This window comes from Larus michahellis, chromosome 4 (assembly GCF_964199755.1).
Source record: "Larus michahellis chromosome 4, bLarMic1.1, whole genome shotgun sequence".
Taxonomy (NCBI): domain Eukaryota; kingdom Metazoa; phylum Chordata; class Aves; order Charadriiformes; family Laridae; genus Larus; species Larus michahellis.
Window position 1 is genome coordinate 4,809,298 of NC_133899.1, and position 14,369 is coordinate 4,823,666.

General features: G+C 35.0%; 1 protein-coding gene across 5 annotated transcripts in view; it reads right to left on the reverse strand.

Annotated features, from left to right (window-relative positions):
- Window positions 1-14,369, reverse strand: part of CDH13 (cadherin 13) — a 508,761-nt gene that overhangs the window by 202,647 nt on the left and 291,745 nt on the right. For all 5 annotated transcript variants that reach the window (XM_074582826.1, XM_074582825.1, XM_074582824.1 and 2 more), the window contains one exon: window positions 13,420-13,564. In XM_074582826.1, coding sequence (XP_074438927.1) covers window positions 13,420-13,564 — 145 coding nt within the window. The remainder of the gene's footprint in view (window positions 1-13,419; window positions 13,565-14,369) is intronic.

A 14,369-nucleotide genomic window follows, 5' to 3' on the forward strand; every position in this document is an offset into this window, starting at 1 on the left:
TTTTTGAAGAGTAAAAAAATGCTACCTAGGTGCTGAATCGGAGAATTTACTGAGAATGCTTTGGGTAGCAGTACTTAGCTATGAAGCTTCCCAGCAAAGGTGCTGCAGGTGCTGAAGAATTCAAACTACAAGATCAATGACATTAATTAATGGCTCATGCAACATAGTGTAAAAGAAAATTAAGGTACTGAATTAAAGTTTGAAAGAAAAGTCCTGGACAGAATCCAGCTGAGATCCTGATGCCTTTGTGAAAATTGTGTATATTCCATCAACAGATGCAGACCTACATCACCTCCATATTCTGAATCAAAAGTGTGGTGATGTAGCAGGAATGATTTTGTTATACTAAACAGTACTGGTTGCAAATTTCATCTCCAAAGACTCAGATTTGTAGTACATGAGTTTTTAGGAATAATGAGTCTGCATGAATTTCACTGACGCTCCTACAGCCATTGATTTCACAATATGCCAATCTCAGCTGACACAAAGAATTGTCATTCATCAGGAAAACACAAAGAGATCTTCTGTTAATAATCCCTTTAAGGTAAGTGTTTCAGATGCCTCTCAAAGTTCTCAGACACACCACAGAAACATAGGGTTGATGGCAAGAAATGACAGATGAAAAACTTTTAAGTAACTACCTCTTTAAAAATTTGAAACTGGTTTAAAGAAAGATACCATTTTTATAATTGCCAATGGTAAAAGAGAATGACTCTTCAACAGAATTTCTTTAATAAAGTATCATGGAATTCAGATTGTAAAAACATACTGAGACACTGGCAATGTTTTCGCAGTCCAAAGGAGCTGTAGGGCACTACACATGAGAGACTACAGCTTGGAACTCAATATAGCTTCATTTGAGAAAAGTAAAAAAGATTTGACCAACTGGATTTGCAGAGTAGGGGTTTTATGATTGGGATTTTTTTGTTTTGTTGTTTTCTTTGGGTTTTTTGCCCCTGCCCAATCTAGGAAAAACAGATATCTTGCCTCCCTCTGAGAGATCAAGTATAATTTGCCCTTTTAAAGCCTAAAGCAGTGAGACCAAATGTTTGCCTGTATATTTAATAAGATTACACCCTTGAGTAGTCTGGAAGAAAATATATAATGTGTAGTGATTGAAAGAGTAATCATATGACCCCGTGGACAAACCCTGCAGTGTACCATAAATTATTTAATTAATTTAAGTAGCTTTGTTCTAACGGAGTGTATCTCAATTTCAAAACCATGTTAAAAATAAGTTACCCTGTACTACATAAAATCTAATCTCAAGACCCCGATGTTGCAGTTTGATGAAAGTTACAGGTGCATATACTAATGCTATGAGAACTGAGATGCTTAGAATCTCCCAAGCCACAAACAGTGAGAAATCATGTTGTACGTGAATGGTGGCACTTCAATTTTCTACATGGAGAATGTGTCCACTGCAAGTAAATGAAAAGAATATTCTTGTTCCCGTCAGAAAACTTAAGAGCCTGGCTCCCCATTTTTGGTTCTCAACTATTCACCAACAGAAGAAGGCAGGTCGTTAATTTGTACTGATAATAGATTAAGATGATAATGATAAAATAATAACAATAAATTAATAAAAAATAATAAGCAACAGCTATAATAATATAATAATAATAAAAATAAAGGCTTTATTTGATAAAAAGCCATGAAAGTTAGCGATAGGGAAACGTCTATTTTTAAAATATTTAGTTAGTTACATGAGAAAAGTGAGACATGAATTTTTTTACTCTTATTAGCTAGAAACAATCACTGCTGAAAAGAATTTGGAAGTTGACAGTGTTATGGACTAAACGGGAGCTGATACCTATTTCTTGAAAGCTATTTGGAAAGTAGATGCTAAACCTTGATGTATTGACACAGCCAGTTAGTTGAAATATTGAGAAATGAGATAACATTGTAGCAACAATTACACACCAGTGTACACCACACATTGTCTTTTGACTTATTTACTATGATTGGATGCACAATCCCAAGCAATAAAGGCACTTCTACTTTTCTTCAATATTAGGGAAGGAATCAACAATTCTGGAATCAGATTCAGACACAATCGTGGCAGCAGGTCACTGAAAACAAGAGCTGGAATACGTAAGGAAGTTATATCACAGTGTTGTCAGGTGAGTTAATACATTTACAAACTACATTAACCATTCCCTACCTCCTACTTGTCTTACACTGTGACATGACTTACAGTGTATCAGAGACATAAACATAGTAAGAATCAAAACAAATAGTCTTAGCAGAAAAATGTGATGAAAACTTACTAGAGCTATTATGGTACCAAAATATGTAGTTCTCTTGCACTTCTGTTACTACTGAAACATTTTGAAAAATTAGGTGAATTTCTCCAGAATATTGATATAAAGAAAATCATAAAACCAATTCACAGCGTTAAAAGTCAACCACAGAAAACTGTTCTACTTTGACTTTTTCTTATCAATTGCTTTGAAATTACTTTAAAGTTGAATTAATCCAGATTCATCAATCCAATTTTTTTCAAGGACAACTTTGCTTTTACTGTAATTGAAAAGCAGAGACAAATTTCAAACGCAAAGTATTTTTCAAATAGACCTTCATTGTCTGTTATCCCAACCATTCATAATTAGAAAACAGACACAAAGATATATATGCACTGGCTTCAAATGTTTTTTTTTTTTTTTTGCAGGCATCTGTTTCATATGTTTTATTTCTGGCATCTGTTTAATAGATACATTTGATGTTTAATAGAATCCCCTTTGCAGCAGCAGTTGCTACAAGTGAATGGTTTCTAAATCCTACCACACTCTCTTTTGCACTAATACATAGTCCTGAAAAACACCTGTAAAACACTGGTGAATGTATTCATAACTAGAATATAGGCCTCCTATCCAACTATTTCTCAGCTACCTCAAATAAATGTAAGCATGGTTTTTAGCCATGCGACACCTTCAGAGTAATCCTCTGTTTTGATCAATAGAGTGGTCATCATGTATTAAACCTCAGAGAAATTACAGTGCTTCTTAAAACAGCAAAGGGAATTAAAAATCAAGTTCCTGACTGATAAGCAATCCTTAAAGGTTTTTTTGTTGTTATTGTTTTTCTTTGTTTTCCCCTTCTAGGTTTAGAGTTTTATAAAATAGTCTAACTTAGAACCACATAAAAATTGTAGGATATTCTTTTGATAACAATTGCATTAACGATAAGCATGTTTTACTGCTGCATACTTAAATCATAATACTGATGAGCTACATTTGTATTCCAAAAATCACTGTCTTGAATATGTATCTGTTAATATTTTCTCAGATCCATATTTAAAAGACACTTTTACTGGGAGTTTCCAAGATATACCAGCAGAAGATGGATGGAAAGTAAGAAATCTGCTCTACTATGAGATTTCACCTTCAACCTATCACATTTCTTATGAGCGATTTTAACTCAGTCATGCGTTCTTTGCATATCTTATATACCAACTGACAGCAAGTTCCCCCTTCCCCGGACACCAAATAATAGGCTTTTCAACTTAACCAGAATATTCTTAGGGTACAAAAGTGTAATTTTAAAAAAATTCTCATTCTTACTTTCAAGCATGGTAGTGGTGCTCCTTAATTAAACTTTATTTCTAAAAGTTAACGTAATTTCCCATCTATTTTTTGGTGGACAACCATGAAAAGCCGCGACACAGAAATACGCTTGCACTTACTGCAACTGTGTGGGCAAATGAATAGCTGCAGGCAAAGGTAGACATTTTCTGTACTTAAAAGATGTCATCTGAATGAAGAAATCAAGGAGTTACATTTTCTAGAAGTTTTGCTCAACATATGTAGGCCAAGTGAACTATTTTGAATATTTCTATAAAAAAAAAGAAAACTTATCATACTATACAAAATAGATTATCACTGCTCACTCTCACTAAGGTTTCCTTTTTATCACAATAGCTTTCAGTCTTCCAAATGTAATGTACAACTATCCTTTGACTTCATGGGACTGCAGACTGTAATTTAAACCCCAAGCACTATATTTAATGGTGGGAAAAGAAAGACTGCGAAGGCATGAAATAAAGGGAGAAATGGGAGAAAAACGTGAAGTAAAAAGTGAACCTACACTTTGAAAATAACACCTCTTTTCTCTCTCTCTCTTTTTTTTTTTTTAGGACACTATCTATCTGATAATATCTTTCAAATAATATTGGGGAAAAAAAAAAGCCAAACAAATTAACCTGCAAGGGAATAAATAATCCACCATTCTGCAACAATGAGGTTTTTTTATTCAACTACAGATCTCCTTCACAATAAAGGAGGATGGACCTGTCTATTGACTGATTCTGGCATTCCATACTAAGGCAAACAAATCCTACCTGCACTAACAATTTATAGGCTTTTTTCTATTTGGCACACAGGGTAGTGGCTGCACCATAGCACTACTGTCAAAGGAAACGATGTCCCAGTGTTATAATACATGGTAACAGAACTCCAGGATTTACATCTCGTTTTGTGAGAGGACAGGGAAGAGGGTGTAGGGCTTCAACTACTGTATCTACTGCCATCAGTCTCCAAATCATATAATAAATTTATGGCACATGATTGCGAGTTGTGAGGATTTATCACCCTTTTCACACACTTTAAAGGGCTTGAATGAAATATAGTGGTGTGGATGATGACAGTCCACTAACTTAAAGCACACATCGCCATATAGCCTGCAGGGCTGCTGGCCTGCAAATAGGTGATGGGAAGGCAATATCCAGAAATGGTGATTTAGAAGTATATCAACACACTGAGGTTTTATACCACTAATAAAGCCTATCAAAGGGGCTGCAGCATCCTCCTCCTCTGCAGTATACCACACAGCAATGCATTTTTACAGATAAGTTTTTCCCAACACTACAGAATCTTTCAATTAATTGATTACATGGATGAGGTTGTCTCGTGTGTCTAAACTGTTTGAACCTTTAAAGCTCATCCTTTTTTTGGAGAGGACAGAAGTAGATGCATAAAACAGGTGCAAAAGCCATTGATAAATTTATTAATGCATAAATTTCCCTTTGCAAAGAATTACACACTGAATTACACAAACTCACTTGAGACCTTGTTTTTCAGTACCCAGCAATGACTCCAGCATTTAAAAAAAAAAATAAAAATCATTTGTTCTTTAATTAAGAAACATGCTTATTTTTATTTAATGAACCTGGGCTATAATGTAACAAGAGCCAAAACAGCTAACCATCATTGCTTTCACTGCTCTGTACGTAGAAATTTGAGTACTTTACTAGATTAAATGGCCAAGGTAGAGAGACCATAGTGTTTTTACAACCTTTAACATTAGGCATTAATGCTGATCTGGCCATAAGACAAATTTTTGGTATATCATTGTGTGTAAATAACTACAGAAAAACATACGAAAGGTCATTTTAGCAGGAGGGATGGTGAGCAAACAAATCAGTTGTGCAATAATAAGAAGAAAGTCAAAGGGAATTTTCTGTCTGGGGCTGAAGAAGAGGGTGGCTCATCGTTTCTGGTCCTCACAAACTGGCCAGTAATTCTGACCTGTGCACCTAAACTGATCTGGAGCCTCTAATCTATTTCTGCTGAAAATCAAGAATAATTGAACCCTGGAATGAACTGCAGACTCCTGCTTCCAGATGCTCATATCACATACTCAGCTTGAGTGAAATGCTAATTGCTACACATGAGATTATTTTAATTTGCTCAAAATGCACTGGTTTAACCACACTTGCATGGCTGGGCACGTGTTAATTACTGGATAATACTTTAATGGGTCATTCATACCAACTTCTTCCCTCCCCCCCCCCCCCCCCCAAAAAAAAAAAAAAAGATTAGACCGGATATACATCTTTGTCTGCCATACTACAATACGCTATTAATAAATACATATCTTTTCTTTTCATCATGTACTTACACAGTAACTTGAACATATCAGCTTCCCTAGGCCCTACTGAAGGATCAGGTAAGTATGTGTGTCTGCATATGCTCATCTCTCTTTAATATGTACATACCATATATATATGTAATATATATCTACAAAAATATACATACACAATACCCATATTCACATACAGCTATTTTATCCCTCACAGACTTGAGAACAAATTCCTACTGGGATATACAAAGCAGCCATGCATAATTAACCAACTGGCTTCTGCTTGGCTTCTGTTTGAAAATTAAAATATTGACATTACAGATGTTTCTACCTAGTTGACATCAGTGACATTTAGAGGCTTGATTACAAAAAACTTCAAGGTAGTGAGCACATTTTTGCTGAAATGCAGATGATTAATCCTAAGAAAAGATTGCTGAATGTTTGCCATCAACAATTTTTAAAGTATGCATAAAACTACACACATTTGTACATAGAAGAACATAAAAATTGCTATGCTGGGTTATTCACAGATCTTAACATCCCATCTCCAGCAGTGGAGGGCTAGGGAAAAGATATGTGAAGAAGGCCTGTATTCCTTTAACTCAGACTTCCTAGGTCACAGTCTCTTTAGGTACTGTTATGCTGAGTTACCAAGTCACTTATAAATTTCTCTCCCTGGATTTATCAAATTCCTTGAACCATTTTATACTTTTGTTTTGCACAACAGCTCATAGCATTAAGTTTCATAATTAAATGTGTGACACTTGACATTTCGAACCTCCTCTAAAATCAAAGTATTGCTGCAAGAGACGTTGCTCTGAATCAAAAAAGCTCAGGTTCAAACATTTAATTCTGAGGTAGTTTTGAGGTAGATTTACTGAGACATTTCAGCTTTGCAGCTCAGATCTATATATACTTCTAAGTTTTCTACTGCTGATTTTTAAAAAATTATGAATATTTTTACATGAAATAATGAGCTCACTCATTACATAACTTTAGCAGCCAACAGGCAGAAACTGAAAATGAATTTATAGGTCTTCAAAAACTGCTAAAGAACTATCCATAAGAGAAGTTGTAACGAGCACTTAAATTTTCAACAATTCTTTTAGTCAGAGCTCTGGTTTACACACAGCTGTACAAGTTGTTTGTTTGTTTTTAAACAACAACAACAAATAAAAAAAATCAGGATGAAAACTCCTTTTGCTTAGCTTGGGAGAACAACAAGTAATTTGGATCATACTAGTATAATAAATTAAAGATGGAAGAAATACATTCCTCCAGGTTAGCAGATCATGCCCACCCAACTGGCACCAAGACAGGGCCTAGCAGGCAGGCTACTGAGGATTTAATTTATGATGTGGTGAGACTCGCATAATTAATACGACAAAGTGCAACATTTTACTTTCTAGTATTAAAATGCATCAAAATTCCCATATCATACAAAGCATTTCTATAATGCATATATGCGAACTTCCATCATACAAAAATTAAATCTTTGTTTCTTATTTTTCTTGGTAAACCCAGTGGTAATATTAACTTTTTTTAAAGCTGAATACCCCAAAGAGTTCATCTTAATTCTCTTATTACAAGAAATGTCAACAAGCATTCAGAAGTATTTAGTTCTCCTTATATATTTTTAAGCAGAAAACCATTTCTGCTACTGTCTTGAACTCATTTTTTTTATTGTTTTAAGACCATCATTAGTGTCAGCAGCATCTCAAGCACGTGCCTTTACTTAAAAGTACGCTCTGAGACCCATCAAAATGTACCTCTTTGCTTCGATTACATTTTTCTGCAATTCTTATTCAAACATTCAATATTTTGTTCTTATTATGGTCATGAACTCTATCTACGCTCAAACTGTTTTTCAAGTATTTGCCCCAGACTACTTGCTTAGGAAGCATTTTGGTTGGTGGATTAGTTTTATACAATGGTTGCACTCCACTAAACCGAATGCAGATTTTCTGTGTGGAACTCTCAAAAACTTTGTAAATCTCCCCATCATACTTTGACTAAAATTCAGCACAGTAAGAACCACCAGCACAATAAATCTATGCCAGCCCACATTCTACTTCAGACCTAGACCATCAACTGATGTTTAGTGCTTGCTCTAAAGGGGTGTTGATGTTGGACACCATTTTGGTTTTCATGCTATTTAGGATTTGATATCCTGAACTACCTCTCCAGTTCAATCTTCGAGGAAGTGTATTCTTATTTTTAAAATATGTGCAATGCACACAAAAAAACCCCACAAAAACAACTGTATGTTTATGCAGAACATACTATCTTTTGTAACAAAAAAGATTGAAGGAGAAGTATCATCTGAAGGAGAAGTATCATCTTAACACTTAGCAGGCAGAATCAGAAGTCACTGGAAATTTCAGATGCTACTTTTACCTAGATAAATAGAAACTACATCCTTTACTGTTCTCTTTTCATGTCTCTCTGTGAAAATTCTTTTTTTTTCTTATTTTATTTTTAATGTTAATTTTTTGGCTAAAAGAAAACACTTAAAAGCACCCTTGAAGTTTCCTCCATGTTATTGGATTTATAGGTCAAAAGGACTGGAGAGTTCACCAAATTCAATGTAATTTTATTAATTTTACAGCTTTGGTAAATTTCTTATTCCATAAACCAGCAGGGATTACAAGGAATCAAAACCCCTCAGTCCAGAAAATACTACCATAATATTTGAAATGTATCAAAGATGACAACAGGTACGTATCAGACAAAGATGCCTTATACATCCCTTGCTGCTTTGCCAGGCCAGCCTGCCCATAGTTTACTTTTCCCGGTATCTTTTCATTCTCATCTATCATATCCAATCTCATTTGTATTCATTCGCGTACTAACCTCCATGTTGTTGTTAGGTAAGCATAAAAAAAAACAACCCCCCTTGTCCTGGGCAGGTTGTTCTTGATAAGAAGCAACCATCTTTAGAACCAGTTTTCATTTATCTGAATCATAGCCATGCACTATTATGCAACCCATAGCTATCAATAATACTTAGCGCTTCAGACCCTTCCTCATGCTTAATCCATTTTTACAAATTATTATTTTATGATACTGAACAACCCTTTAGGCTACTCTTATTAATTCTTTCTGTTTCTTCTCTAAATGTCTCCAAATGTCCCTTTATTTTTAGCAATTATTTATAGACACATATCAGTCCTGGTGTGGGGCTCCTTGGCTGGAATGCAATGTATTCAGGCTATTGGGCATCATGGAAAACAAGTTACTTTATGTACATGCAATTCTCAAGCAATTCTCCCAACCACTGCAGTTAAGATTTTACCCCACTGGGCTCGCAGCATATTGTTACGAGTCACATAGTGTCAAATGTGTTTAATATAATTTCTGATAAATGCCTCCGGCAAGTGAAATGAGATGGCTGCCAAGTTCATTTAACCAGCCTTCACTTCCCAACCTTTAAAGAGTGAGACGTTCAAATGTTTCTGCCTGCCTATGTAATCCATAATATTATCGTCACTCTCATTAAGGTACTGAGGTAAGTCTGCAGCAGGACACAGATCTTAAACCCTAGAGTTGCCAGCTGGATGGACCAGAGATCTGTAGGAAATAAACTGGGTCATAACTTAGAAAACAAAACCGTGAGAAATCATCAGCACAGTTAACACAAAACCCATTACAGTCAGTCGAAAAAACTGCCATAGCTGTCACCGAATCAGGCTCTACTATTATTGAGAAATTAGAAGTTATACAGAAATTAGAGACTTTATAAATAAAAAAACCCCACAAACTATTTTTCTACTGCTCTTCCCCCTCCTCCTGCTTTTTTTTTTTTTTTAAATATATAAATAGCCTCCAAGTTCGCGGTTTGTCCAGGGAAAGACCTCCTAATAGAAATCTAAAAACATCTGTGGTGACTTTAAGCATACATTTGAGCGTACTTTTGTTAGAATTCGACTCTAGGCTACTTCCAGAAATACAACAATTTTCCATGAAAACAGCTAATTAACTGTAACTAACTATATCATGAAATCTCTCCAGAAAAGATCTATCAAGAAAGAAATATGTTACTATATCACCTACCATTTACATATTTTTATCGTTAATTATAAGCTGTGGAAAGCCCTAGCTTGAAATTCAGATGAATATTTATTCATGTAATGCATGCACAAGTTTATATTCTCAGTAATTATGCCCAGGTATTTGCCTCTCTACATTGCCATCTACACACAAATTGTAGATGTACTAATAACCAGTGGTGTTTACTGTGAGTTCAAAACTCACACACACAAAAAAAGGTGAATGGCCTTAATAACACTGAAAATGTATTAAAAACACCACCAAAACACAACCTCACTGGGACTATGCACAAAAGAGTCTTTAATTATTCATAGGCAGATCAAATAAATATGAAAATTACACACTATCTCCATGTTTGCTTTTGTTTTCTTCTACTTGTAGCTATCTCCAATGGCAGAGACAGGAGGGTCCTTAAAAGAGGCTTGGCACAACATTTCACTGTAATCTTGTAAAGTCTATGTCTTTCCCTAATTAAGGAACTAAACTTTCAAACCCGTAAGGAAAGAAGTAATTTTGGAAAACAATAAAAAGCTGGCAACAACATCAAGGAAGTCCAATATAAACATTCCCTTGAATATTAAGATTTATATATTTAAATTTCTGATGCTAACTCTCTCCAGACAGATCCAAGATAACCATATGAGCATTATTTATTTTTCAGCAGAAGACTGTTTCAGTGAATGGGTTGGATTCAGAGCTTAAATGAGGATGAAGGTGGCTGTGGTAGGAAATAAGGTTATGCATATAATGCAAAACCTTTCTTTTGGAACTTCAAAAAAAGGAAATACAACAATACAATTTTAGTACAATAAGAAGGAATCAGGAATCACACATGCAAACACACGCATATAAAGATTTCTATCAAGCTGTGAATGCAACTATTGATTGGGAGCAGCAAGACAGCAGAATCTGATGAATAATTTTAAGATATATGCTATAAAATTTGAAGAACTATGGAAAACAGATGTAAACAACATGAAGTCTTGTTTGACTGGATGCCATCTGCATAAAGAACTATGACAGGTTCTAGCTAACACTGATTCTACAGGCTTGCTTTTGCACAAAATAATTTTGCAAGTATTGGTGTTCTTGACACCCGGAAAATGAGGTTATGAAGTTTCATGGTATGAATATCTGAGGGAAAGAGGGAGAGAATAAGAAAAAGATGAAGTTGAGAAAAATTATTCAAAATTTGATTAACAGGTAAGACAATAAAAATGCCAAATGCTACATGGATAAATACCAAAGTGCAGCAAGACAAAACAATTACAGAATTCACTAGAAGTTGGACTGAGAAACACGTATACTGAATCAGAAGCATAAGCTTCCGTATAAGGAGTGAAAAAAGGAAAAGCAAGGATAGTTTATAGATGAGGAAAAATAGGGAACTACCAGTTAAAAAAAAAAAATTTCTTGGCAGAGAAAAACTTCATACACAGTTTCAGTAAAGAAAGAACATATAGCAGATAACAGTTAAATATTGTCCCAGAGACTGGAATTAATAGTCAAAGCTAAACATTAAATATTATTTGGGAAGCGCATGGGATAAGTCAGAGGTGTAAAATCGTGCTTTGATTGAGAGAGACACGAGGCCACTGAAAGACTTGCAGGAACTCACAGCTCATATCCAGAGCTCATATGCTACCAAGCAGGATTAAAGTTTAAACGCTACACGGTTTGAGCTGTTTGGCATCACTTTCTTTTACTGAAATACTGGATTTAGGGACTGTGAATCTACTAAAACTACACCATCCTACACAGTGGTCTAGGAATATGTGCCTAAATGAGCGTGACAAGAAGCTGCTGAAGTTTGAATGAAAACGTAATAAAGTTGGTCCCTTGATCCGATTAGATAGTCACATACTGTTGACCAATTGTGCAAAGGAATCTCTGACATTTGTTAGCAATATATTCTCAGTTAATTATGAAACTCTTGTTACAACATAGGGGGAATGGCAAGTGGGACAGTCTAAGGAAGTTTCTTTTGAATTCTGAATAAGCCATCAATATCGGAAATAAATTAAGAATGTGCTACAGACCTACAACAAAAAAGAGTCACTGTTTCACTTGCAGCCACAATCACAAATACAAAACATGTTTCTTGTTTGAATGAAAAGATTGTCAATTAGTTCATTACATGCTTGCCACAAGTAAGGTAAAAGAATGTTTACCTGAACACACTTTTTAATCTGATGAAGGAGCAGCTCATAATGCATTCCATATCTACAGGTTTTCAAACAATGGCAACTATATGTGAAAATGCAAAACTCACTAAACAGGTTACACGATTTCTAGGAACTTCATAAATAATAAAATAAGGTCATAGAATAACTTCTAGTCCTATCAATATGCAATACAAGGAAGTGAAAGGTAATGTCTATCCTTGTTCAGAGTAAACAAAGCACATGTCACCACATTAAGCTTCAATGAATACTAAATATTCATAAAAATATAATATACTTGATTGCAGCTTTCATTTCAAAATATTTCAGTATGCCTATACAGCCAAAACCTTATGTCTGCACTCACAGCTTCAACTGTATAAGGTCTTGTGTTCAATGATGTATAGAAAGATGTATAAATACATAACCCCTAATTCTGATCCAATTAAATCGCTGTCGCTCCACTAATTTTAATGGCAGCTTCTACTGGTTTAGATTTCTTTCACCAAGACCCAGGTTAACTCCATAACATAATCTGATCTTACAATTACCACTTAAAAATGCAGTGGAGATACCTCTCAAGTGGAATGCAACAGCTGCTCAATAACTCACAACGAAATTGCACAACAGCTGAGGACAACAGTTGAAAAAAAAAAAAAAAACAACAACAAACAAACCATGTACTAATTCAGCCTTCATCTGCAGGAAGAGTTTAGCCAGGGTGCTTGTTTGTACCCAAACTGAAATTTGGAACAGTATCTTATTCTTACAGAATTTCATCATCACATAAAATCAACAGTGAATTTAATCATAACATTTTCATTACGAACTTTAATTCTCAAAACGTGGTTTTATTTTGTTGCAACTGTTTTATCTGCATTTACACAACTAAGATTGTTCAGCACTTCAATCTCACCTATAATATTAGCATATTCATGATGTGCTCAGCCTCATGCTACATAAACAAATAAAAATGACCCTTCCAGCAGCTAACCTAACAGAGAAAAAGGTGGTACATCAGAAATCGTACATGTCTGGTCTGAATCCCAATCATATCCCAGGGGTTGATTCCAGATATGGATAAAAATGTGTAAACCTAAATTAAAGCTTTCATTACAAACGATGTTATTTTCCTTTTTTTTTCTTCTTTTTTACTGCAGAGACTTGAATGTTTTTCAAAAATTATTACCTGCTGTCCTAAAGGGCTGCTCCCACCTCTATACGCCGGGGAAGGATTTAGTGTGCCACAAGATCAGCAAGAAAAGTTATACAGTATCACAATAATGCATTTATCAACACAGAATTTGTTCAGGTGTTATTTATAGAGATATGATTGGCATGGACTTACCTGTAGGGGATCCCTCCATGACATGGCCAATATAAGGTCCTTCTTTGAACATTGGTCTATTGTCATTTTGATCAATAACAGAAATATCTAGGCGGACCGGACCATCAATGGTTTTCCCACTTATATCTGTGACTTCAACTTCAAGCTGTAAGAACAAAAACAAAGGAGTAAATTCATTAGTTCGCTATCACAATGAGCAAAGAGTAAGAAAAAAAAAAAATAGCTCAGCACTGCTGTAAGCAGACCCTGCCAAGGATATCACTTGCAGCCCATTCTTTTGGACTAGGGTCAGAGCAGATTTTAAAGCTAAGCAAAAGAGAAAGACAGATGTACATTCAAATGAAGATACTCCTTGGCAGTTTGGAAACACCTGAAGAATGAAATCACTAGAATATAAGAAAAAAAGACCCCCTGGAAATTTTATACTAATCATGTGAAGATTTGGCCAGAATTTGTTTCTTTACATTTTTCAAGCACATTTAGAGCAGACACAAATAGAATTATCACAGTATAATTGACACATCTCCTAATGCCCAGTTCAAAGTTTGGTTTGGGGGATTTTTATTCCTTTTTTTTTTTTTTTTTAAAAAAAGGGCAAGAATGCATTAGACATATTAAATACATTTGCTCAATGATAATGGCAGGAGTATTATGTTAGGTAATTTTGACAGTCCTCCAGCTTTTTTAATAAGGTATGGAAGGACAGAACAACACACAGTCTTATATAAGCAGGTATTCCTCCACGCACACTCTCCCATCCCAATGCAGGAAAGCACCTGCTGAACGTAAAGCTGACATATGCATCTGAAAATTTGTTTGGACTTCCTTTACTTCCAAAAACTGGAAAGAAAGATCATAGAATGTATGCGACAGGACAAGGGGTAATGGTTTTGAACTGAAAGAGGGGAGATTTACATTAGATATTAGGAAGAAATTCTTTACTCTGAGGG